The sequence below is a fragment of the Syzygium oleosum genome, unplaced genomic scaffold (assembly GCF_021117445.2).
Source record: "Syzygium oleosum isolate NSW1041296 unplaced genomic scaffold, Sole_v2.1 Sole_v2.04, whole genome shotgun sequence".
Taxonomy (NCBI): Eukaryota; Viridiplantae; Streptophyta; class Magnoliopsida; order Myrtales; family Myrtaceae; genus Syzygium; species Syzygium oleosum.
The window spans coordinates 681,610-706,789 of NW_026607488.1; the positions used below are offsets into that span (position 1 = coordinate 681,610).

The 25,180-nt window shown below is 42.4% G+C and overlaps 4 protein-coding genes across 7 annotated transcripts; all 4 read right to left on the reverse strand.

Annotated features, from left to right (window-relative positions):
• Positions 1-121: 121 nt before the first annotated feature.
• LOC130138025 (uncharacterized) lies at positions 122-1,114 on the reverse strand. Its single transcript, XM_056310919.1, has one exon. It carries the CDS (start codon positions 1,086-1,088, stop codon positions 423-425), a length of 666 nt encoding a protein of 221 aa, XP_056166894.1. The 5' UTR covers positions 1,089-1,114; the 3' UTR covers positions 122-422.
• Positions 1,115-5,354: 4,240 nt separating this feature from the next.
• LOC115684611 (WD-40 repeat-containing protein MSI4) lies at positions 5,355-12,631 on the reverse strand. The gene is made up of 15 exons (XM_030609413.2): positions 12,272-12,631; positions 11,608-11,671; positions 10,808-10,894; positions 10,639-10,701; positions 10,256-10,321; positions 10,070-10,144; positions 8,989-9,064; positions 8,353-8,566; positions 8,127-8,208; positions 7,375-7,448; positions 7,123-7,234; positions 6,930-7,004; positions 6,693-6,760; positions 5,846-5,945; positions 5,355-5,749 (listed from the first exon to the last, which is right to left on the reverse strand). The coding sequence occupies exons 1-15, from the start codon at positions 12,568-12,570 to the stop codon at positions 5,651-5,653; spliced, it is 1,554 nt and encodes a 517-aa protein (XP_030465273.1). The 5' UTR covers positions 12,571-12,631; the 3' UTR covers positions 5,355-5,650.
• Positions 12,632-14,125: 1,494 nt separating this feature from the next.
• Positions 14,126-16,274, reverse strand: LOC115684612 (uncharacterized). The gene is made up of 4 exons (XM_030609414.2): positions 16,181-16,274; positions 15,952-16,052; positions 14,537-14,615; positions 14,126-14,393 (listed from the first exon to the last, which is right to left on the reverse strand). Exons 1-4 carry the CDS (start codon positions 16,181-16,183, stop codon positions 14,346-14,348), a joined length of 231 nt encoding a protein of 76 aa, XP_030465274.1. The 5' UTR covers positions 16,184-16,274; the 3' UTR covers positions 14,126-14,345.
• An 880-nt stretch (positions 16,275-17,154) lies between these two features.
• On the reverse strand, positions 17,155-25,180 carry LOC115684609 (receptor-like serine/threonine-protein kinase ALE2). 4 transcript variants are annotated; one of them, XM_056310668.1, is made up of 18 exons: positions 24,195-25,180; positions 23,362-23,436; positions 23,176-23,286; positions 22,880-23,107; positions 22,652-22,792; positions 22,486-22,575; positions 22,304-22,393; positions 21,817-21,930; positions 21,561-21,740; positions 21,265-21,456; positions 21,080-21,151; positions 20,895-20,996; positions 20,709-20,795; positions 20,232-20,603; positions 19,833-20,126; positions 19,094-19,483; positions 18,735-18,978; positions 17,155-18,347 (listed from the first exon to the last, which is right to left on the reverse strand). In XM_056310668.1, the coding sequence occupies exons 1-18, from the start codon at positions 24,277-24,279 to the stop codon at positions 17,651-17,653; spliced, it is 3,564 nt and encodes a 1,187-aa protein (XP_056166643.1). In that variant the 5' UTR covers positions 24,280-25,180; the 3' UTR covers positions 17,155-17,650. The 4 variants fall into 4 exon arrangements, with proteins under 4 accessions (XP_056166643.1, XP_056166642.1, XP_056166641.1 ...); XM_056310667.1 differs by having other exon boundaries at positions 21,561-21,704; positions 23,362-23,477; positions 24,194-25,180; XM_056310666.1 differs by having other exon boundaries at positions 23,362-23,477; positions 24,194-25,179.

Sequence of the window (25,180 nt, forward strand, 5' to 3'; positions counted from 1 at the left end):
AAAGAGAAAATGAACTTTACATATCCATAAAGAAAAGAGAGGAGCAGCTTCAATTTTGCACTTTCCATTTTCCCATTTCTGTCCACCCCTTTTCCCCCCCAAACAAGTAAAGACAAAACAAAACAAAAGGGAAGGAAAGACTCTCTCTCTCTCTCTATGCCACTTTCTCTCTCTACCTGCAGAACCCACCATTTCCCAAGAAGGACTTCCCCAAAAAAGAGAACCACAGTCTCCCTCCCCCTCCTTCCCACTCTGTATTCTCTGTTCTCTATACCAAACCTTCCTTCTACTATTCACAGTATTAAAAGCCCTAGAAAGAAAAACCCTAAAGAAGAAGAAGAAGAAGAAGCCCCACCAAGAAACCAAGAACAAGGAGCCTAACCCTAGTCCGTCCACCCACCCACCCACCTGCATTCCTGCATTTACTTCAGTCCGGTCAAAAGCAGTCCCTCCTCCTCCTCCACACCCAGAAACCCTGCAACAGCATCGTCGTCAGCATCCGCGCCAAACAAGCAGTCCCACCCCTCCAGCACCACCCCGCACCCGCGCGGCGCCTCCCCCTCCTCCGAGCCCGAGGCCCACGCGCCTCCCACCTCCGGCCCCCGGTCCCGGCCCGCTTCCGCGTCGCCGCACCCCCCACGGAGGGCGCCGATGCCGCGCGTGTCGATGCTGGCCATCACCGTGGACTCCGACTCCGAGAAGGACGACCCGCAGCTCTCCTCGTTGCCGTTGATGGTCACGAACGACGACGAGGACTGGAAGACCACCGGCGACGCGTACGGGTCGTCGATGAACCTCACCTTGAAGTTGAAGGCCGCGCCGCCCCCCGCCGCCGACGACGGCGACGACGAGCAGGGCGGCGACTCGGCGGGCTCGAGGAGGTTCAGGAGCTCGGACACCGCGTCGTCGTCGAGCGCCAGCCACGCCAGTATGCAGTCGTCGTCGTCCTCGTCCTGGCCGGCGCCGCCGCCGCTCTGGGGCTCCGCGCGCGCTTCGGCCGGCCTCGGCTTCTTCGCGTCGGGGTCCCCCCCGCCGCCGCCGCCGCCGTCCGCCGCTCCGTCGGCTTGCCTCTTGCGCGCCTCCTCCATACGAGCTAGAGAGAGAAAGAAGAGAGAGAGTGCGCGCGCTTCTTCTTGCAAGGGAGAGAGAGAGAGAGTATAAATATATATATAGGGGGGGAGTTGCAGGATTTTGTCGAGGTTGCCAGGCGACGAGGACGGTGCCACGTCGGACGGAGCGGGGCCCACCGGAACTAAAAAACAGGGTGATTTTCTCACCCGGCAAAATTAGGAAAAAAGAAATTGAAAAAAAGGGAAAAATGGCGAGGGCCCGATTTTTTTTTATTTCTATTTGCAAGTTTTTTACCATTTTTTCTTTCATTTACTGCCTGGCAAAATAATTAAGCATCTGATTTTTAGGCCGAGCTGGCTGCTCGGATGCGAACGCAATGACACGGCGACGCGAATTGCCGACCACCCCGCAATTAGAAACCATAGCGCATTTTTAAGGAAGATGGCGAAAAAGGGTCCGGTTTTCATATATGTCAACCGTGGATTCTGGTGCGTATCGAGAAAAAAAAATAAAAGGGAAATAGATTAAATGTGGAAAAATCTAGAAATTGGGCAAATGGAGGGAAGAAAAAGGAGGAAAAAAGGAGGGGGGAAACAAAAGTGACAGCTTGGGGCGCCACGTGTCGAGCGGAGAGGCGGGGGAGGTGAGGTGGCTGCCTCCATATGGATTTGCCAGTTGTGTCATTTCCTTGTTTTATTGTTCCTTTTTTTATTGTTGTATTTTTCCCATTTTAATCATTGGATAGAGATAAAATAAGATTACTACTTAGCCTTTAAGCAAGGCATAAAGGGGAAAAAAAACAAATGACCTTCCAATATAATTCATGGACACTAAATCTTTTTTTCTATTTATTTTCTTATTTGTTACTAGATTAGATCGGGAAAAAATTTCTCTTTTCTGAGCATGGGAACATGTTAAGATTTTCATGTCGACCGTGTATATTTGCGTGCGTGATGGTTACAGAAGTTTCGTGACACAAAAAAAGAAGTCGTTATTTTTGTCTTTACACGATGCAAATGTGGGTTTTTTTTTTTTTGGGTCGAATGCGGGGGTTAGGAAAGGAGGGAGACGACTAAAAAATCGTAAAATTTATATATAAGAGAAGTTTCATTGGCCTATTTTTTTTTGGTCGAAATCGGCCTGTTTACTAACATTCTCTATCACAAATTAAATAAAAAGGCTTTCAGAATAAAAAATGAGAAAAAATTTGGTGCACATAAAATGTAATTATTTATTTTTTTGGTAGGGCATAAAATGTATTTATTAGGTGAGCTGATGGTGCATATCTTTTTCTTTTCTTTTTTTCATAAATACAAGAAAAAGAAGTTGGCGAATTTGGGTCTTCTCTAAAGAGGTGTGGCGTCATTCTCATGCATTAGGAGGATTTGGTGCGAAGACCCCGTTACATTAAAACGAAGTACAAGGGACAAAAATACTATGGAAAATCGAAAAACAAAACGATCATCATATAAATTTTTTTTTTATTCTCGTCCAATATCCACCCGGGTTTCCAGTTGGGCATCCTTAGCGCAATCGAACATAATCAAATGCATTCGAGTTCTGATTTCTCTCATTCAAGCATGTAGTGTGAACTAGCGTGTCGACACGACACGCTTCTACCGTAAGGAAAAGTTCGAAAATCGATGGGTCAATTTCCTTGCGGATTGATCCATTTTTTGCAGGGATAATGATACAAAAGTCCCAGAACTTTGGTAAAAATGTGCTATATGATTCATAAACTTTTCATTTGTTCAACGTACTCCCTGAACTTTAACCTGATATTCAATGTGGTCTCTAGACTTTTTATACATGTTTAATGTGGTCCCTAGACTTTTTATACATATTTAATGTAAGGATTATTGAACATTTTCATATATTTCAGGGACTAAATTTAACCTGTATTAAAAGTTCAGGGACGACATTGAACAGAGTAAAAATTCAAGAACCACATTATATATCGGGTTAAAGTTCAGAAACTACATTAAATAAATTAAAAATTTAGGAATCGCGTTACGTATTTTATTAAAGTTCGTGAATTATTTGTGTTATTTTCCTATTTTTTTTTTTGAACAATAAGTGGATCTCTCCATCAAAGCAAAAGAGGCGCGCTGGTGAAATTGGTCCTGGGGGCGAATCGGGTTTTTGCTCTGGCCGCAAGTACTGACCGCGACATCGCCACTTTTGCCTCCAGCTACACGACTGCCCTCTCCCCGTCTACGAAAAAAGTAGCAGAGTGTACGATCGTAATCATCGTGTTTCGCCAGAAAGCCAAGACCCCTGTCTCTGTTTCCCTGCTGCACGATTCGGCCGTAGTTACCAAGAACTTCCCTCCTCCCCCCCCCCCCCCCTCCTTCGGATTTTGCTTCGATCAAACTTATTTAAAAAAGAAAGTTCCTTTCGGGAATTTCGAAAAGCGAGAGGTATCGTGTACGCGTGGGGTCATATTTGACCCGGTACATTGTTATTTTTTATGTCGAGATAACGATACCAGCGGTCCGTAAACTTTAACTCAACATGCAATGTGGTTCAATGTAATCCATGAACTTTAGCCTAATATTTAATGTGGCCCATGAACTTTCGATTTATTCAATGCGATTCATGGCCTGAATATTTTCATATAGTTCAGGGATTACATTGAACATGTACCAAAAGTTCATGAACTACACTGAACAAATTAAAAATTGAGGGATCATATTGCATATTGAGCTAAAATTCAAGGACTATTTGTGTCAAATACCTTTTATTTTATGGGTTAATACTACGAAAAACCCCAAACTAGTACACTTGTGACAATTTTACCCCAAACTATTTTTTTGACCACAAAAAACCCCAAACTGGTACACCTGTGACAATTTTACCCCGAACCATTTTTTTGACCACAAAAAACCTCGTACTGGTACACCTGTGATAATTTTACCCCCGAACTAATTTTTTGACAATAAAAAACCCCAAACTGGTATACCGGTGACAGATTTACTCTCCGTTAGTTTCCGTTAAATTTTACTATCAAATTGCTAAGTTTAATGACATGTGGTAACTGATAGGTGTACCGATTTTGGGTTTTACTCCTCTATTTGTCACAAGTTTACCAATTTGTGATTTTTCGTGATATTAATCCAATTTAACGGACACTAACGGAGGGTAAATTTGTCATAAATGTACCAGTTTGAGGTTTTTAGTGGTCAAAAAATTAGTTCGTGGGTAAAATTGTCACAGGTGTATTAGTGTGGGGTTCTTGGTGGTAAAAAAAATAGTTTAGGGTAAAATTATCACAAGTGTACCAGTTTATGATTTTTGGTAATTAAAAACATAATTCGGGATAAATTTGTCACAGGTATATCAGTTTAGGGTTTTTTGTGGAAAAAAAAATAGTTTAGGGTAAAATTATCACAGGTGTACTAGTTTGGAGTTTTTGTGGTATTAACCCTTATTTTATTAAAAGATCTCATATCAAATAGTAGTTGAGTTGCAGGGGATCCCGATAGTTGTTCTGTGGTTGCCAAACGGAGGCTGTCCTCTCTTCCTCGACCGACGAAGAGCTCCTCGGCAGTCGATGAGGAGCTTGCATGCCGCGGCCAACCGATTGGCGTTGGGAGAGTAGCGAGATGACGATGAGAAGCCAGCCGACTCGAAGGGGGCGGCGCCGGAATGGAGCAACGACACTTCCCGATCATCGAACAAGGGCGAGTTCCGTCCGTAACTGCGCCGGGGCTTTGTCGGTTCTGACGGTACGGATGTATTTACCCCCACACACACACATAGATATATATATATATATATATATATCTACCTAGACACACCCCACCCTACACGATTCCTAACCAGGAGTCGTGCGGAGATAGACTGCGATTTTTACTTTTGGGGGAGGGGGATTTCAGATTTGGTGGTCCCAAAAGCCGAAAAAGAAGGCAAAAAGGACCCGCAGTGCAGCGGAAGTAGCTCGTGTCCTTCATCATCTTTCGTTCAAAAAGCTGGGCAAAAAGGCACCGAGAGAGAGAGAGAGAGAGAGAGAGAGAGAGAGAGAGGCTTTTGGTGGGAAAACGTGGTGTTTGGGATTCGGACGGTACGAACGGGCATGCAATTGCAAATTGCACGTGACGTGCATGCAGAACATGCTTCTCAAATTACTCCTGCTTTTGTGTCTCTCATAATCCCAGATGTTCAAGAGACCATTGCCGAGCTCCCGAAGAGCTCTACCTTATAATTTCCATTCTCGATGGAACTTAGACATTGCTAATACCTGCGCGCGAAGCTAAGCGAAGGCTAAGACATATGAAGCGAAGTAGGACGAAAAGTCTATCTATTTGGTAATCCCGTTAAATCTTTCCTCTGTTTCTCACCTGAGAAGGCGGACCTGCGAAAGGTTTGGCCGATGCCATATCCACACCTCTACTGGCTACATATGCCAATATCTTTGAAACCAGCTTCAGTTCATCATCTGCATAAAAGCGAGTCCTGGCACTCGCGGATCAGTTCAAACGATGACTAAATCCCTACAGATTTTACAGCAGCAACAGCCGGCGAAAACCCGCTTGTCTGATTAGTATTTGAGATCCGGAGAGCTGTTCTCGTGACACTCTCATGTCTTCGAGCATTCCAGTACATGCGCCTTGAAATTCTCGAGCTCAGCCAAAACCTCTTCTTCCGGTCTGTAGATCAAATCGCTCATTCGCCATATCTGCAGAGATGGACATGTGCACTGAGTATCTCTATTCGATTATACTTTTAGAAATAACATGCACCCGGTGAGATGATGGCCAAACAACAAGTGTACCTGCAATGTACCACCTCCTCCGGCGGTATCACAGTCATCGGATACGCTTACCATTGTCCATGGATCAGCCGAGTTCCAGTGGAAGTCAACAATTTTGTCCCTGGATGACACAGCATAAAGGCAAATATGTTAATTACAAATGAGCCACTCGAGGCCTTAGATAGGTGAAAATACAGATAAACCAGCACGGTAATAGTTTGGTCATAGTACATAATATTTCCATCTAACATCCATATCAAACCAGCCACCTCATAAAATCCCGTCGTAGCTTTCACATCAAATCACTCATTTATGTTTCCCTCAAGTCGGATGCCTTAACAACACTCCCCAACACTAAATCAACCGTAGCCCTCGACTTTAAATAGAATCCCCTTCATAGCAAATGTGCCTTATTGATATCAGAACATACAGCTGACAGACAGATATAGTGATACAACTTAGAAACACCCTGATAATTAGACATCATTGGTGAAGGCAGGGGTCTGGCCAAACAACGAAGCAAGAAACTAAACACAATATATAGTTTATTGTTCTTAATCCATCTTTTTACTCCCTAAGTTTTCCCTACCTCCTGATTATGAGAGAGCTCCAACCAAAAAAAAAACAAAAAACAAAAGAAACATTAAAACAAAGAAAGAAATAACTAATGGGTTAGACTAGACTTACTGATTGAGGAAAAAATAACATAAAAGAATGCTGGTACACCAAGATCAAATCCTAAGAGTAACTGAAACGTTTAGAGCACTCTTAAGGTTAAGCCAAAGCTTCAAAATCGTACAATGAAATACTACTTACTTAGGTTGGACTTAGATTACACTATAATTTGACATTTGAAAGCTTAATTCACCTGTGCCCAGCATGCTGGAAAAACAATCCCGCAGGAGCATTTGCAGCCCTGTCGACCTTTTTATCAATCTGCAAGACAAAAATTTCAGTACAAATTCCCGCATATACTCCACATGAAAGTAAAGAACCACTAAATTCAATTTTATATCAAGCCAAAGTATCGAACACTGCAAGAGACATAAAACATGCAGATATTGAGAAACCAAGTCTGGCAAGACAAAAAGACAAACTGCCTCACCCTCTCATAATCCCAAATGTTCAAGAGACCATCTTCAGCGGAACTCCCAAAAACGGAAGGCTTGTCTGGAGACCACTGGAATATGCATGAAAAATCAAGCACGGTAAATACTACAAAGCAATCTTATACAGAGAATATATATTTCGAAAAGCTAACTCTATAACAATAGAAGAGAAGGAAAATCCATGGACACCTGCACACAAAGAACAGCTGCCTTATGGCCCTCAAACTTGTAGACTGGTGAACCAACTCCATTAGAAGTGAGATTTCGCCGATCAAACATGTTAACAGAGTTATCTGCCGACCTAGGGAAATGTACCATATAATTCAAAGAAAAGAATTATGTCATCATCGAATCTATACAAAGCATAAACCTGTAGACTTGATCCATAATTACTTCTAAAAGTAAACCACACGATAATTAGAACTTGACACAGGAGCATACCCAGTTAAAATTAGGTTATTGTCATGGGGATTCCAATCCACACAATGGAGGTCACCATCATGTGCCTTCTCAACCTGATTCAACAAAAAGTGAGGCAGCCAATATATAACATCAGAATCAGGCCAAAGAAAGGCATATATCATCAGAAGCAATAGCATTTGAATATTCAAAGAAATCTTCAGTCCAGACAAAGGTCAGCAAGAATGGAAAAGCAGCAATGTACACAAGGGCATCAACTGGATAATAAGGAAAAATAATTTTCTCAGTATAAATCCATTTGTATGCTGTTAAATTAACTGTGCTGCATCACGTACACAAACGAGAGGGAATTAGTTAGCACATACATCATGGCACAATCTGTGATATGGCATTTAACACAAAATTGACATGTCCAAACCGCTTCTAAATCTCTTCCTTCATCAGCCTGTATGCAGGGCCAAAGTGAAAAAAAAAAAGGCCAAACTATTTTATCTAACTAATCATATTGCAGCTTTATCAGCATATATTTGTTGCACTGACTTAGTCAATTCTTCTACCCTGGTTGGAGAGAGAGGGAGAAGGAGAGGTGAAGGGGACAGATAGAATGAATGAGGAAGTTAGTTAAAACATGCTGCATCACTCTAGCACAAGACACAAAAGATGTGATATCATTATTACTGAAATCATGCATAGATAAAAGCAGGTAGAGAGCACAAACAATATAAAATAATAAGATTAGAGGGCAAGGAAGAAGTGAGACATAATACGGAGACCTTCGCAACTGGATTAGTGCCAACTCGTGCATCCCACAATATAAGGCATGAATCATCACCAACGCTACAAAATTCCTGTGCACTTTAGAAGACAAAAGTAACCATCAGACAAGGAAGACCTCATGTCCATCTATAGCAGCTAAAATTTCAAATTCAAATCTCACAGTAAACATATATATCAGGTTCTGACAAAATAATGCATATTTCCTTTAACTATGCCGCTTACGTGGATGGACAAAAAGCCACATCTTCAACAGTGTCCTCATGTCCACAGTAGATTCCTCGTGGTCCAACAGAAGGGCCATTACCATCCTCATTACCTTCCCCGGTCTTCTTAATGATGGATCCTCCAGATCCTGGAGATTTATTTGTTGTTTGATCAGTTGCAGATGCTGTTATATGGTCTTGAATACTCCACAAAACCACCGTCTTATCCTTTCCTATGAAAAAGGCATTTATTATATTCTTTTTAATTAACCAAATAAATGTAATTGTGGGTACAAGGAAAGGCACTCATTCACGCAAACGGTAACCAAACTAATTCCTTGAATACGTCTTCCAAGTTTCAAAATCAGTAGATCACAAAATTACCAACAAGATAATATTAGGCAGCTCCCTGACAACTAAATGGAAAAACCAAAGAAAAAGAAAGAAAAGAAAGGATAACAAGGGAAATGCCATCCTACTCTGCACAGCACCTTCATTTTTCCATGCAAATTCTTCTCTTCAAAACTGTTTCTTTGCCAATTCATTCAGCATGCATAGTCATAGTCCTTCCTAAATAAATTTTCCCTTATCGATGGGCCACAAATACAGAAAATTCCAATCCTTGACAAACAATATCAAACCAATAATATCCTACCTCCAGAAAGAACGAAGGGTTCAGCTGGACACATTGCAAGGGCAAATTCAGCATTCTCTTGATGTCCAGTTAAAATCTGCCAAAAATAGCCAAAAGGCATATATCAAAAGAGATGCAAACATCCGAGCCAGCATGGAACTATAACCTTTGCTGAAGCCTGGCAAATCAACCGGTGCAATAGAACATTTCGAGAAATTCGAAGCTCAGGACACCTGGTGAGTTAATATAAGTTCGTGAAGGCAGACGAGCCTTGCATTCAGAAATTATTGCAACTCTGAGACATAAACTTTTTTTTTTTTCGGGATAATTGCAAAATCACCTTCAACATTTCTCTTCATATCAAATACCCTCATCACATTTCAAAACTTAACAATTTGCCTCTCCCTGACCTAAAAAGACCATTTGTCCTCATGCACACCCAAAATCTACACCCACAAATGAAACCTAATGTTGAGGAAGGTGAAATTTGGGAAAGAAAGGCAACTTATTAAATTTTATGTAGCTAGGAGATGCAACTTGAAATCCATTGCAAAATTGAGAATGATGATTGTAGGTTTTGGAATACGAGGAGAATAATTGATATGGGGAGCAAAGTTGAAGATGGTATTTTTAATATTCAAAGTAATGTTAGGAATACTAGAAATTTTACTAAAATTGGTCAACTAGGTATTCAAGCGAGCTAAAGTGGATTCATAAAGTGATGGGATCCAACCACGAGATAAATTTAACTATTTGTACAAACAAGATCAATTACGGTACTTAGTAAACAAGTGTTACTACAAGTTTTTAGTATCTTCATCATCTTTGAATTCAGCATCTCACAGTCATCCTCTTCAACTGTGAAAATACTCTATCAGTTCCCCATGCATAGACCAAATTACAAGTTTCACATGTAACTTGCCCCAAAACGACTGATTAATCGAGCTTACAACAGTAAGCAGCATGACCGTTTTCATTTTTTCATCCAAACGTACCAGATGAGTTTTTTTCCAGGAGCTACTAACAATTGGCAAATGAAAAAAAAAAAAATCTAAAAAGGCATCAACACTGGAAGACGCATTGGGTCTGATCAGGAACACACCAGATTTGGACGTGAAGCCGAAGATCCAAAGACAGCATGACGGTTAGGCTGAGATTCCACGTCCCAAATGAGAACCTGAAATTCCATATAACATCAGAAGCACTTACCAGATTAAAGAGCTATGAAATTAATTAGATTGCACAAATCCCAGTAAAAACCATAAGAAAAACCTCATAATAAACTTACATCTGGGCTGTCAGTGTGAGTTGCCACAATATTGGGATTCTGAGGAAGTTCCCTGATTCTATTAACCTGGAGGATGATAATCCATGATCAATGTAGAGGAAAACCATGCACATCATAAAGTAAAAAGTAGACCGAATGAATAAATACATACATCGAACATTTTAAGATAGAGAAGCAAAAGGTAGGTGAGTTGGCACATAATATTTCCGTATATTTGCTCAAAGATTATAAAAGAAAGTGAACTAGATCAGAGTTTGGATAACAAACAAGGTAGAAAGATCACCAAGGTCTCAAATTTGAAAAAAAAAACAAAGATTTTGCATAATCTGATTGTGAATGTTTCTGTTTGATTACGAGCTTGCCCAGTGAGAAATGAGAGGTACCTCTCCAGGATGAATAATCGTCTTGTACTTCCTAATGAATGGAGAGCGTGCTTCCTCATTAAACTGAAAATCAAGTATGAAGAGATTAAACACCACATCGTTAAAGTTAACAAGGATGAGATACATATAAATGCATAAACAACAACTCCATCATATGTCTGCGAATGACCTGGGACACGTGCTCTGCAGCCGCAACTCTAGGTTTCACAACTTCACAGTTTGCTATCACCAAAGTATTTGGAACACTACCATCAGTCTGAGAACAAAAAGAAAGAGATTATAGAAGCCATAAAGAAAGCACAAACAATAAACTCTAGTTTCGTCAATTTGCCACCAAAGGAGCAACGAGATGCAGATAAAAAGTTCAAGGTTGTTCGAACTTCAAACAACTTCAAATCAAAAACACATAAGTCTCCTCTCTCAAGTCAATATTAGTGATGTACATCAGCACTGAATTCAAAATAGTACTAAAATTTACAATGCTATATTCAAATATCCAACTCATAAATAAAATCTTGTGTCAATTGCAGGAGGCAGGTGAATATATTCAGTAATAATAATAATAAAAAAACTAATTAGCTAAACTTCAACCTGAGAAAAATGCTTGTGCTTTCAGACTCAACCTGCTCGTGCATTCAGATGCGAGGTACTCCTTGTTGAACTTTAAAACTAATATGAGGGTTTGACAACAATTACTATCGTTCTCTAGCTTTCCATGTAAACTTAATTTTCCTATTATCCATAAGGGCAGAATTCTCGGCGTTGTTTTTACGAACTTTAATATTGCATGTGCAGGCAGAAAGAGATGTTCAAATTATTTTAACACAACCACGTAAAAGTCCCCACCAGTTTATTAACCTGTGAATTTTAGTTACAGGTCCTCCTTATTACTAAGGAAACCGCTAGATAAGCACCTAATAAACAGTGTCACACAACTTTAGACTTCTATACCACATCATCATTTGTTACCTGCTCAGAAATGTAAAGCCGCTGCCGATTCTTATAAGTTGCTTGCTCGAGTTGCGGCCCCCACCTGCATGGTGTCAGTTATCACCAATCCAAATCCACCTATAAACGAAACAATCCACAGAAGAAAAAAAGAAAATCGCCAAGCCAACGCATCAACACAAACGAACAAAACCTTTGATCCGTACCCACAAGCTTCTCCTTAACATTCAAAGGATCACTGACACCTTCCTCAAAGTCAAAACCCTAAGAAACCTGGCACAAACTAGCAGCCACATTAACCCTGCACACCTCACTTCACCACAACGGTCCCTCCCAAAATCCAGCATTTCTGAGACAACTCCTCCGAACCAAACCTCACAGGATCAAAAGAATATTTAAACCCTACAAATCCACAGGCACCAAACTTTGCACGAAACCAAAATGCGGTCTCAGACCGGCACAAGAGAGAAGGTCAACGCGTGCTAAAACCCTAAAACCCTAAATCAATCCAAAATCTACCCAGACCTACGAACGCCGCACTCAGCAATACTTTGAACCTCCAAGAAATTCAACACCCACGCCGCTTCACCCAAGCAAAACACCTCGCGCAAAAAGGAACCCTCGATTTCCACCGGCGCTAACCGAAACAGCGAACGCAGAGAAACAGGAGGGCTTTTTGAAGTACCGGCAAGAGAGAGAAGGCCAGAGGAGGTTGTGGTTGGCGAGCCAGTCGTAGAGGACGGGGACGAGGGACTTCCACCGGGCGTACTTCTCGTCGACCGCGTGCTGCTGCTGCGACCTCCTCTCCTTGGCCCCCGCCGACGCCGACGACGACGAGGACTTGGCCGCCCCCGCCGCCGCCGCCGGCTGCTGCTGCTGCTGCTGCTGCGGCGGCGGCTGCTGGTGGTGAGGCTCCTCCTTCTTGTCCTCCTTCGGCTTCGGCTTCCGCCCTCGCTTCTTCGGGGCCTGCGGCTGCGACTCCATCGCCGGGAGCGCTCTCTCTCTCTCGCTGTCCCGCTTCGCTAGTTTGCTCTCAGTCTGGTAGTGGTAGCCTGGTAGGTGGGGGAATCGGAATCGAGAGGGTTATAATAAAAAAATTCGGTTACATAAGGAAATGGAGGTGTAAAAAGTCAATTACCTTAGAATTCTCGAGGTAAAATGATACGGACCAGTCCCTAAATTTTATTTCAACGTGCGATGTGATCCATAAATTTTTAATTTATTCAATATAGTCCATGAACTTTAATTTAATGTACAATATCATCCATGAACTTTTAAATTTGTTCGATATAATCCTTGAACTTTAACTCAATATGCAATTTCTAGATTACATAAAAATGTTCAATAGAAACACAACATCGAACATTTTCATATAGTTCATGAACTAAATTAAATAAATACCAAAAATTCAAGGACTACATTGAATATTGGGATAAAGTTTCAGGGACCATATTGTATATTTGATCGAATTTTATAGATCGTTTATGTCATTATCTCAATTTTTAACAAATTCCAAAAATCCCATGGAAGCGGTGGTTCTAATTTCTCAAAATTCCCGTTGGAGTGGATTGCTTCAAAATACCCTTGAAACACGACAACCATATCATGACTTTGTCTGTCTTTTCTTGAGTGAAGATTGACGCAACCAATCTTGAGTGAAGATTGACGCAACCAACATAGAGGCGTAAACAAACAGGAAAAATAACACATATAGTACATGAAATTTGGTCAAATGTCTGATATCTTTCTTGAACTTTTCATTTGTGCAATGAGGTCTATAAATTTTAACCCAATGTGCAATATCATCCATAGACTTTCGTTCGATGTAATCACTAAACTATTGATAAATGTTCAATACAGTTCTTAAATTATATTAGAATGTATAAAAGTTTAAAGATCACATTAAATGTCGAACCAAAGTTCGAAAATCATACTAAACAAATTAAAAGTTCAAAGACAATATTACACATTAAATTAAAGTTCAGTGACTTACTTGTAAGTTGCTTGAGCTCGAATCACAGATGACTCGAGAGCGAGGTTCGAGTCTTCTCATGTTTGAGTGGATTTTTAACACCTCAAGGTACTTCGTAGAGCCAAGCTCGAATCTAAAAATAAATACGACTAACTTGCAATCCTAATCGGCAGTTCTCGTATATTTGATTGCGCAACGTAATTGAAAAATCTAATTTCCATTCACCAGTTATTTTTTCTTCTTTTCTTTTCTTTGTTGTTTCATTTTCTCCACCCACAAACCAATCGAGTAATTTGAAAACATCACTCTGACTTTGGTTCATAGGCTTTTCTCCTGCACGCCCAAATGCCATTGCATTTCAGAATTGGAATTCAAGCTCCCCACCTTAGATTGCACATTATCTACAAGTCTGAATCAAGTCAGAATCGAATTTGAAACCGACCAAAGTTACTGCCAAATATCGGGGACGAATGCGCCGGTTTACCAGCTTCTCTGCTGAAACTCAGCGCCAAGACATTCTGGACTTCCTGAGTATTTTCACATGCACATTGATTGCAACAAGACTAATTAAGTTCCACAAAGCATGTAAAGCATTCAGATATATTTCGGTAGCCATGGGGAATCAAACAACATTGGCTTTGAGAAATCACTATGTCATTCTACAAATGAAAACCTCCCTGATTAAGTCTGCCAAAACTTTTCCCAGCATTCACGAGGACATTGTCCGTTATAGATAACTATATCCAGTCGGATAACAGCAACCAACTCAATCGAAGTGACTCAAGCATCAAACATAAACGCCCGATGAGAGAAGAAGAAATAAGGACCCGAATCCCTGCACCAGAAAGGGAAAATCAGAAACAGAATGGTAACCTCACGTGCTCTCTCGTGCATGCAAACGTATTGATCTGTATTTAGGCTCGTGATTCTACGAGCATGTATGTGCATGTACAGTAGATGACACGAAGCAAAATGTACCAGGAAGACCGATGCCACTGCCCCTGTAGTTACCTCCTTGACAAGGCTAAGGTTCCGTCTTGAGGAGGTTGTCTCATAACTGCAAAAAATAAGTATCTCAGGCTTAAGAAAGCAGGTGCAGGGGCAGAAACAAAGGATAGTCTGAGTGCTGCTACAAATCTGGAAGATGTTGAACATCATCCATCTGTTGATCCCGGCTATTCATTTGACATTGGAGAACCAGAACTGCTACCAGTCCTTTGGCTAGTTAATATTTAGCAATGACATAAATATGCAAAATCAGCCACTAACTCAATAGCACGGTTCAGTTTAGGGAATCTCCCACAAGAGCCAGAACTCAGTAAGTTCCCTAATGCTCACATCTCTCCAGATCCCAATTCACAAAGTCAATAATGGACAAGTCACAAGCTGGCCTGGGGCCATCACTCCCTTGACACCACATCAAAGAAAGTGAAAAAACTGGATCACTTCTAACCAAAAAATCTCTTCCCCAAGCACATACCTATAGTGGGAGAGATATAGTCCGCTCTTAAAGGGAGATTCATTGTCCTAAAACTAAGAAAATCAAATCCTTATTTTTGAATTGATGTTTCATATCCTTCCTTCAGTGAATGTGGAGATAAACAACAACACAACTCATGAGTCGTGACTCTGAGTTCTAGAACAATGGAAGTCACTAAGCTGGATGCAAAGAAGTTGAAGACAAAGAAAAGAGAAAAGACAACCATCCGAACAATGCAATAACTGTACCTACTGGGTATACTTCACTTTATCAATATCCAATTGCGCTAATTTCCTATCGCCCGTTACATCACAGCTTGCAACTCGATATAGTACCACACGGTTCACACCTACAGCGCAATTTTTGACAAAATGGACTCTCTGTTTCCTCCCTAACGGAGGTTCAAAGAGCTCCCAAGGTGAACATCGAGTTCTAAGTGCCATGTATATGACAACATCACACGAATTATCCACAATCTTACATTTTAAACCTAAGAGTCTACTTGAAAAGCAGCGACCAAGGTGCAATGCCAATGTCCAAAATAGAGAATCAGGTTCAAGATCAAACTGAAACAACTGAACCGGCCACATCGTTTGCATCCATCCCGGATCGTCAACGAAAATCCATCCTACTCTCAACATCACTACTATCCAGTCTTCCTAACTACAACACGGCAAGCGCCGGCGATCTAAATCGCAATCGACGGAGACCAGTCAACGAGTCCTCGAAACTGCAGTCTAAACTCAAATCCCTCCAAAACGCGACGTTCAGGAGGCCGGATGCTTTCACCAAGCAAGCGAGCGAGCGAACAGCAACAACATCTCCGACGACTCAAAAAACTCCAAACCAAACACAAATAAAAGGGAGAAAAACAAGCTGAAAAATGGCGTGTGGAGGCCAGATCGGAGCTCACATGAAGAACGCGGCGGTGAAGACGAGGCCGATCGCGAGCATGAGGAAGGCCAGGGTCGGGTACAGCGAGTCCGGCACCGGACTGGCGATTGCTCTGGGCGCCTGCGCAATCGGAAACCGGAGGAAAAAGTCGCAGGAAGAAGAAGACGAACGGAATCAAAACCAGTCGAACGTCGAAGGGGATGGAGGTCTAGGGTTTTCTCGAGGAGGGAGCGAGGGAGGGGACTCACCATCGTCGTCGCTTGCTGGAGCTCGGAGTCGTAGTCGTCGTCGTCGTTCCGCGTCAAAGCTCCTCCCACGAGTTCGTTCGACAGCAGTGGAAAAGCCCGGTAACGAGGTCGGAGACGATGAATATATAGAGCTGAGAAAGGAAGTTGGGCTGGGCTTCGGACCTTCTGAAGGCCCAAGTTTCTGGCCCAGGCCCAATCTTATTTACTTGAATTTATCATCTATTTTTTCTTTTAAAAGTATACTTTACTTTAACATTCAATCTGAAATTTTTTTTTCCCAAGACAAAATATATTTTCAGTTTTTTGTTTTTTTTGGCTCGCCAAAATTTAGATTAAAAATATACTGGTCAATCTTGCCTTTTTAGGGTGAGTTCTTGTGTGAGGCCTGCATTCATCAATCGAGGCTTTCCCTAGAGATTTCGAGTCGGGGCGCCAACATGATCCACGGTCGAGAGGATTTCCAGGTAAGATGTCAGGGTGCGCGACCGATCGAGCATGTCACACAATCCGACTCTCCAATAAACGAGGTTCGAAGCTTGCTTGCATTGCAATTGCAATATGTCATGACGACGTTTGCCTAATACAGTGCCGAAGGCTCCAAAATTTCGATCATCTCGGGTCTCGCCGTGATTAAATCCTCTTGAAAATCTTATTTAGTACCTGGAAACCGTTAACAACATAAAAACCCCGTCAAACGGGTGAGTCGGGTCGGGATTGGGTTGGGTTGAAAATGGTTTGACCCAAATTAATATATTTAACCCTTTTTTGACCCATTTTCCATCTAATACAAATCAAGTAATTCATACACGACTCGACCCATATCTGACTCTTATTGCTAAAACACTTCCATTTTTTACATAATCTAGAAAAATTGATATCCAAATTGAGGTAAGAGCGCGAAGTGAGCTAGCGCAAGGTTGAGGCAAGGGCAAGAAAGAGCGAAATGGTTTATAACCCATTTTTACACGAAGATATCACAGGTCTCAACAGTCAACATGACCTCTTTTCATTCAGGAGCTCATCGACAAGATGCGGTCTGGTGAACGAAGTGCTTCATTCACCATTAACGTTCTGTACACTTCAGCACTTGGAGCTTTTCATTCCAGCTATCTCATTTCTCTCCAATTACAATTCAACAAAAGAAATTTACACCGAATGAAACAAAGCCATCCCCTCCATAACTAGCATAACCGTGCATTCGCGGCCCCAGCGAAAAGCTCAGTCGGTAACATCTCCTCCTTCATATCCCCTTATTAAGTTAGGCCTGATGACATCCTGCCGGTGCCGAGCATTTATGCCGGACTGTCGGTTCGCACCGACCGGTTCTCCTGTTTTGCAATCACAAGCTGATGCGAGCTGTAGTCGTGGCGTGGAGGACCGCTGTGCTGGTTGATCCGGAAAAAATCCAAGAACAAAGAAATCGCTAAAGGTTGGAACTTGAGTCGATTCTTGTCGGCCAAGAAACCTCCCTCAGTTGGAACCTGGCCATAACGCCAAAAAGGCGCCGTGTTCACTCGCGCTGCCTCCGGACAATCTCCTTAGTCTCTCCCAAAAATGCCTTCCTCTTCCCGTTCTTAAAGGACCCGAGCTCGAATACCTCCGAAATGAACCTGAGATGGGCCTTGTGTACCCTGCTGATGTGCCGAGAAAATCCGAAACCGACACTCCTCGCTCACTATTACTGACAGAATCGCAGTCTGGATCCGAGTATCTGCCTTGTAAAGGATGCTGCGACTGTCCAGAGCCAGCACCAGCCCTGGGATCCAACTCAATGGACAAATCTTCTCGGCTAGAGCTTCTGGAACCGGCCTCTCTAGCCTCATCGCACTCGCACTCATTACATACTAGTTTTAGCGCCTGCACGACCTCACCCATGAAAGGACGGTGTGATACCTCAGGCTGCACGCACATTGAAGCGATCGCTGCCACTTTGGCCACGCTATCGAAGGGGACGTTAGGTCCCAGAGACAGGTCTAGAATTGCTTCTAGCCCTTCTCTGCTAGTGAGCAGCGGACGAGCCCAGGTGACCAGGTTCTCTTGACCGGGTGGCTGTGACATGTCAACCGGCTTTCTTCCTGTCAGGAGCTCGAGGAGTACCACTCCATAACTGTAGACGTCGCTTTTCACGAGAAGATGCCCTGTCATGGCATATTCGGGAGCAACATACCTGGATGCAATCGACATATGAAGAGAATTTCAGTATTGTGGTTACATAGAATCTCCAAGCAAACAATTTAGAATCTCAAAGGGTCACATTTGAAGGGCCAAACATCAAAGAATAAATTGCCTATAAGCTAACAGATCCTTCCGCACAAGTTTCTTGAGACCACAAGTCCAGCGAAAGTTTGCAAGAACAAAGTTTGATTTGAATTCTAACTTGTGATGTTAAGATGGATGTACCAGAGAATAGGATACCAATCTCCCTAAGAGACCTCAAATTACTGATGTTATGCTGCTTTAAACCAACATTTACGACCAACACATTTAGAACTAACCAAAGAATACGATATTGGAAATCAAAGCAACTATTTGAACAAGAAAGGAATTTTCTTACCCAAAGGTTCCCATGACACGTGTAGAGATGTGTCTATTTTCCTCATCCATAGCGGTGCGAGCCAAACCAAAATCCGACACTTTGGGTGTAAAATCATGTTCCAATAATATGTTGCTGGCCTTGAAGTCCCTATGTATAACACGTGGGCTCGAGTCCTCATGCAAATAGGCTAAACCACGAGCAGCACCAAGCGCTATCTTCATCCTAGCACCCCAATCTAGTGGGGCAGCTTCCTTGTCAACTCCTGAAAGCATGGGAAAATAGACACTGGCTTTACACCTCATGAAGCAGAATGAAGAGAGAGACAAAAATAAGTTAATACTAGAGAAAAGTTGCATATTAATCTATGCTATACCTACCATGCAAATGAGATTCCACGCTGCCATTTGGAATAAGTTCGTACACAAGGCAGCGGGCACGTTCCTCCGTACATATACCAATTAGCTTGACAAGATTCCTGTGGTGTAGGCGGCTAAGCATCTCGACTTCGGCTAAAAATTCCCGGCCACCCTGTTGATCCTCCCTCTTCAGAACTTTCACAGCTACTTTGGTCCCATCTTCAAGAGTGCCACTATATACACGTCCAAAGCCACCTTCGCCAAGTATTCTTGACTCGTTGAAATGATCAGTAGCTCTTTCAATTTCACTCACGCTGAAAGTTTTAGCAGACCCTGCATAAGTCGGTATGCTAGATCCAAATGACAACGAGGCAGAGCTCGGGCCACTTCTGGGGATAGACCCTGCCCTAACTGCAAGACATTGGCCTCCATAGTGAGAACGGGAGAACTCCCTTTGACCCAAACTTGCAATATTTAATCGAAATCATAGCCTAGGGTTGTTACAAATTATAAACCAAGTTAATGTTCTTGTCAATTCTAGTACTAAAATATGGGACATCTACTAGGACTCATCTTTCTGAAAATGGCACTAAATTGAAATTCCTCTTGTTACATTAATAGTCCTGTTATGTGCAAGTATTTGGCCAACTTCTTCTGGAGTTTTTATTTATGGACCACCTACCAATCTCCGCATGCTCTGGTCCATGCGAAAATATCACAACAGCACATCCGATTAACACTGTTGGTGATTAACTATTACCTGGTGACTTTGCAACAGATGGTAACAAGGTCTGGGGAGTCGGTGCAGGTTGAAAAGCTCGATCTCTGTGTTTCATTACCCAAATCCAACCAGCAACAGAGCATAAAACAACAGCAACAAGGGCAGATAGGACAATAATAGCAACCACACCACCGCTTAGCCCGTGATTATGCTGCCCCTTCTGCACATCTACCCCGAGAGGTTTATTTGTTCTTGCATTATTGTCATTGCCGGAGTAGGCCCCACCATCAATTATTGTAGCATCTGGGGGCAAAGGCGGAGATGCAGGTAACCCTGTAAACCCAATACAAGTATACAGCATTGTCTCAAGATCAACTTAGTGTCATAAATGAAGGGAAAAAGTGACTGACAGGCGCCATGACTGACACAAAACATTACCGGGATATCGCACGTATAGGACTTCATAATCACCAAAGTAGGAAGCGTTTATGAAGACCTGCTTATGCCAAAATCTGTTGAAAGTCAAGAAAGCGGTAGTATTATCGAATTGGTCCCCCAGCGGTACCAAGTCAATTAGCACGATGGTTTTCTCGGGCTGCTCAGTGGCAGCATTCGCCCCCATTATGCGGACTTGACTTTGCTTCATAAACACACCTGAAGCAATTTCTTCAGCCAACTCCGAAACCAAGGGGAAGAAAGTATAAAGAGCAACATTGAGGCGCAGACCAACTTGCATAGGCCACACGCAGCCACAGGGGGACCCAGGGGGAGTATTTGTGTATGGATCCATGCATGTTGTTGTTGAACAATCTGCAGAAAAGAATGTCCCTAGTTTTACATCTTCAACAATAGCGAAGGCATGACATCTGGCTGTAAGCACCAGAGTAAACAAAAGCAGAACATGATTCAGCTAACCTTCATTTGGAGGTGGGGGAGGTAATGCCCGAATAGGAGGTGGAGGTGGCACTACGAGATTTGTCGATGGAGGCTTAGAAGGAGAAACTTGATAAATTGCACCACATGCATCAAACAACAGCAAAGTAAGATAGAAAGAATAATCCTAATCAATCTAAAATGGAGAAATACCACATTTTCTCTTACTTTTGGGATGGCCAGATGCAGTTTTTGGAGATGGAGAAGGTGCCAGCGGTAAATCACTCTTCGAAGGAGAATTGGTGGAATGGGTTGGTGAAACCAAAGAGCCTGACCAAGGAAAGCGTCAGATGTAATAATTTGGTTGGGTTCCATCATATTAAATGGCTCTAACATATTAAGTATGTGCCTACCTGGACTCAGTGATGGAGGAGCATTGTGTCTTTGTTTATGTCTCGGAAGTGTAGCTGGAGCGGAAACTGGACCTAACAGATATTAGAAAGAAAAGAGTCAGTATCAAAGCGACAGTTATGCAACAGGTCTATTTGGTCATCACATGATTCCCAATTGCAATTCTAAACCACTTGACTCGTGGAACCTGGATGGTCGGAGAAAGGAGGAGGACTGCTAATTTTGTTCCCTCCGTCATGATGCATGTCAGATGAGGGCGAGGGCGACTTTGCAGAAAAACGATGCCCTTTGCTGGAAGGTAATGGAGGAGGAGGTGAGGGAGCATTGGCAGAGATATGATGGATTGTGTGTGGGGAAGGAGCTACGCTGCCAGATGAACCTGCACGAATAAATCTATGATGCTGAGCTCTATTTTCACCACTTAGCCCACACAATCCTGAGTCCTGACTTAGACACATCAGTAAGAAATGATGGAAAGCTCACCTTTAGATGGCAAAGGCGAATGGCTCGGAGGTAGTACGGCCTTCCCAACATGATGATGGTTAACAAATGAAGCTGGAGCTAAAGATGCAGGTGAACGATGCCCTTCGCTTGGAGGGAATAATAGAGAGGGAGCGGGAGCGCTGGCTTTGTGCACAGAAGGAGATACAGCATCAAAAGAACCTGTCAGAGAAATTTCAGTATATTGAGGACAAGATTCTTGTTGGTATTCACAAACAGCACGCAGTCATCCCTTTACCTTTAGGTGGATGTTTCATAGGAGGCAGATCAGTGGCTGCATCATTCGGAGGTGGAGCAACAGGCATCTTGTCACCTTTCTTCAGCGGAGGTGATGCAGGAGATATGTGATGGCCTGCAATCTCACATAGGACAAATGAAGCATCATATTTGCTACTCAAAAATCAATCGGAATTGATAAAGATGGACAAAGTTAAAGCAAGAAAGTCAGGAACGAGCAAGCCAGATACATCAATCATATAATCATGGCTCCTCCAATCCTATATATCCAATAGCGCTTGATAGATGTCTCATTAATCTTTTGAAACCATAAAAACAGAAAACTCGACGCTGAAAACATGTCAATATATGAGCTGTAACCATATATTACCAAGAATCTGATTTTTTAGCTGTATATATACCCTATAGACGCAATAAGCCACATCTCTTCTATGCACAATGGCTTCAGATTTCTTGCTACATCACTATACCTATATTTTAGTTGGTACCTGCTACTATGGATGGAGACTCTGCAGGTGCATGTGGGTGGACCGACGGGGAATTTTGTGTCCCCTCATTTGACGGAGATGCTGCTGGTACTGCAATTGATTTATTAAGAGAAAAAAACACCTTTAACAACAAATGCTGTGTTGGAAAGCTAATCCATTAAAGATTATGTCTTGAGGCGCACCGGGTGGTATAGGTGGTGTCATATGAAGCATCGCGGGACGTTCTGCTGGCGGACTTTGTCCTATTTTTCTTGGTGGAGATGAAAATGATGCTGTTATTGGAGATGAACAGATTAAATATAGTCGGAGCAAATTAAATGAAAATCATTAAAAATGCTAATCACCTACCTGGGACACTTGCTTCCGGGACGGGACTATGGCCTGCTGAATCATTTCTTTGGTGTCCAGCTGGTGGGGAAGTTGCAGGAATACTAGCATTGTCTACTGGTGATTGTGCAGGTGGATGTTTTGTAGGTGTTAAAGTAGGAGCTGAACATCACAACGACAAAAGACAGCTCATGAATGACAATAGTCGCATATCACGAGTAAAACATAATAGAACAATTTGGTATGTACCAGGAGCTAGAGAGACTGCAGGAGTTACATGTACTGGTGCCTTCTCAGGAGATTCACTCGGCGGGGGAGCCAAAGCCCCACCTTCGATACTCATTGGCGGAGGCACCAACGGGTGTGGAAACGATGAATGTGGATTACTTGGTGACAAGGATGGTACAAGTTCCGTAGTCTTCGAAGGCGGCAAAGCAGACAAAGGTGGCGATGCAAGTGGAGGTTGTAAAATAGACCCTGATTTAGAAAAGAGGCTTAAATTATATCAAGAAGGGTAAGGATCCAGCAGTTTCAGAGTCACATACCACTGGGCTGAGATATGGAGCTCGGTGCATTTTCATTCGCGCTTCTTTGGTCTGGGGACGGTGAGGAAGACAAAAGAGGTGGTGCTGCTAGTGGAGAGTGCAAATTTGACCCTAAATTGTGAAAAGAGAAGCTCAATTATTAAAACCAACTGAAATTTATAAAGTTTTTAAAGACAGAGAAATTACCATTGGGATAAGATAATGGACTTGGTGCGCTGCTTTTGAGTGACTTCATTTGATGGGCAGAAGCCTCCGCTCCTTCTATTGGAGGAATAGCAGAGAAATTCTCAGTAGATGGAGACCCCGAAATGGATTGGAGAGAAAAAAAAAAAAAAACATTTCACAGGCTATTCCACTGCCCATGCAAAAAATTGAAAGCTTAAAATCCATTTAGCTTTCAATTGGTCCGAGTAAGATTTGAGTCTATGCTGAAGGTAGATTTAGCACAAACCAACTATATGACAGAAAATAGTAAATTAGAAAAGCCTGTATAAACGAAGAAATGCAGCATAAATATCTATCTATGCAAACCATGCCTAATGGCCGTTCATCCGGTCAACCATGATCTAGCAAATAATTCCCCGATGAAAAGCTTATCTGTGAAGAGATAGCGCTGAAACGTAAAAATCAAAATTCGGGAAAACATTGAGCTAGAACTTGCAATCAAGGACAGCTGAGTGCGATTGTTACATGATACCACACTGAAAATAGCACGTTGAAATCAAGAGAAGAACAATAGCGTATGGATCTGACGTGCCTTCACCAGATACCTATTCTTAATTCATGCTCCGGCTTAGTCATTGCAGACGAATCACTAAATGCGACAGCATTACATTAGGAGTGAGAAACGAAGGGGCAGATTCGTGCAACTCTCTTTATAGTTACAAGACCTTACAGCTCAGTGAAATTTGATAAACCAAGACAGCAAGTTATCATTAGATCAAACGTCGAGTTCAGCAGCGGCACCAAGTGCCCAACATCACAGTATAACAAGTAAAAAGACAAGAAATCTTTCGTACCTGCAGATCCCGGAACAGCCGAAGCAAAGGTAATGATGAATAGTTGAACCAGCTGGACAGTGATCACTTGCATCACCACCCCCATCTCATTCAACACCAAATCCCAATCATCCTTACAATTCCAACTCCAGCCCAAATACAATATTGAAGAACATAAATTAAACTCCGCAAAAAAAAAAGAAAAAAGAAGATTGCTAAATTTACAGACTCGATAACACTTGAAGCAAGATCGAAGAGGAAGGGAATCAGATCAGCAAACGAGAGACCCCGCGTACAGTGCGAGCAAAGCAAAAGCAATAAATAAAAAATTTCCCTTGTGGTGGAGGAAACACAAAGAAGGAAAGAAGAGAAATTAATCAATCTCTCTGTGAATAAACAACATGCTCTGGAACCCGCAGAGACTCTGAACCCATAAACGCCTACTTCTCCACCAACACGAAATTAATTCCACGAACTGAAACCGACCCACGAATTGAAATGCCCTGTGTACCACAAGCAACCCCACTCACGGAGGAACTGAACTGTTACAGACAAGAGACACCCTTCCCCCACTGTGAGAGAGAGAGAGAGAGAGAGAGAGGAAGGAGAGATTATTTTATTTGAGGGAGGTTAGATTTGAGTGGAGTGTTAATGGGAATATCACGAGGAAGAGAATCAATGTTTACTTAAGTTGAAATTGGACTTTTGCAGGAGACGGGTCTGCTTAATTTAATGGTGGGGGTTGGTTTCCTCAAGAGCCTTGACTCGTGGTGTATGCTCTCTTGTTCTTGCTCTTCTTCCCTGGTTTTTCCATCTCTTTTCCTCAGCTGATCTTGGTGGTGGACATTGGAGACTTTTGCTTTTTGGTAAGAGCGTGGTGAATTCATCCACTGACTCATCACCCACTATTCTGCTCGTCGCGATGATCCGAGAACTCGGAAAAAAGGCGAGAGGTTTCATGGAGGATACGATGTTTACCTGTCCCTGACCTGACCTCATGCTTCAAG

What these genes read in the sequence shown, in the direction of transcription:
- LOC130138025 (XM_056310919.1), bottom strand. Translation starts at nt 1,088, where the DNA reads ATGGAGGAGGCGCGCAAGAGGCAAGCCGACGGAGCGGCGGACGGCGGC.
- LOC115684611 (XM_030609413.2), bottom strand. Translation starts at nt 12,570, where the DNA reads ATGGAGTCGCAGCCGCAGGCCCCGAAGAAGCGAGGGCGGAAGCCGAAG. An exon ending in CGATTATTCATCCTGGAGAG is followed by an intron (nt 10,322 to 10,638) that starts GTACCTCTCATT and finishes ATCATCCTCCAG; the next exon opens with GTTAATAGAATCAGGGAACT. An exon ending in GCACTAATCCAGTTGCGAAG is followed by an intron (nt 7,449 to 8,126) that starts GTCTCCGTATTA and finishes TTGTTGAATCAG; the next exon opens with GTTGAGAAGGCACATGATGG.
- LOC115684612 (XM_030609414.2), bottom strand. An exon ending in TTCACCGCCGCGTTCTTCAT is followed by an intron (nt 14,616 to 15,951) that starts GTGAGCTCCGAT and finishes TATTTTTTGCAG; the next exon opens with TTATGAGACAACCTCCTCAA. An exon ending in CAGTGGCATCGGTCTTCCTG is followed by an intron (nt 14,394 to 14,536) that starts GTACATTTTGCT and finishes TTTCTGGTGCAG; the next exon opens with GGATTCGGGTCCTTATTTCT.
- LOC115684609 (XM_056310666.1), bottom strand. Translation starts at nt 24,279, where the DNA reads ATGGGGGTGGTGATGCAAGTGATCACTGTCCAGCTGGTTCAACTATTC. An exon ending in TCCCCCACCTCCAAATGAAG is followed by an intron (nt 20,604 to 20,708) that starts GTTAGCTGAATC and finishes TCTTTTCTGCAG; the next exon opens with ATTGTTCAACAACAACATGC. An exon ending in CGTGTCATGGGAACCTTTGG is followed by an intron (nt 18,348 to 18,734) that starts GTAAGAAAATTC and finishes GATTGCATCCAG; the next exon opens with GTATGTTGCTCCCGAATATG.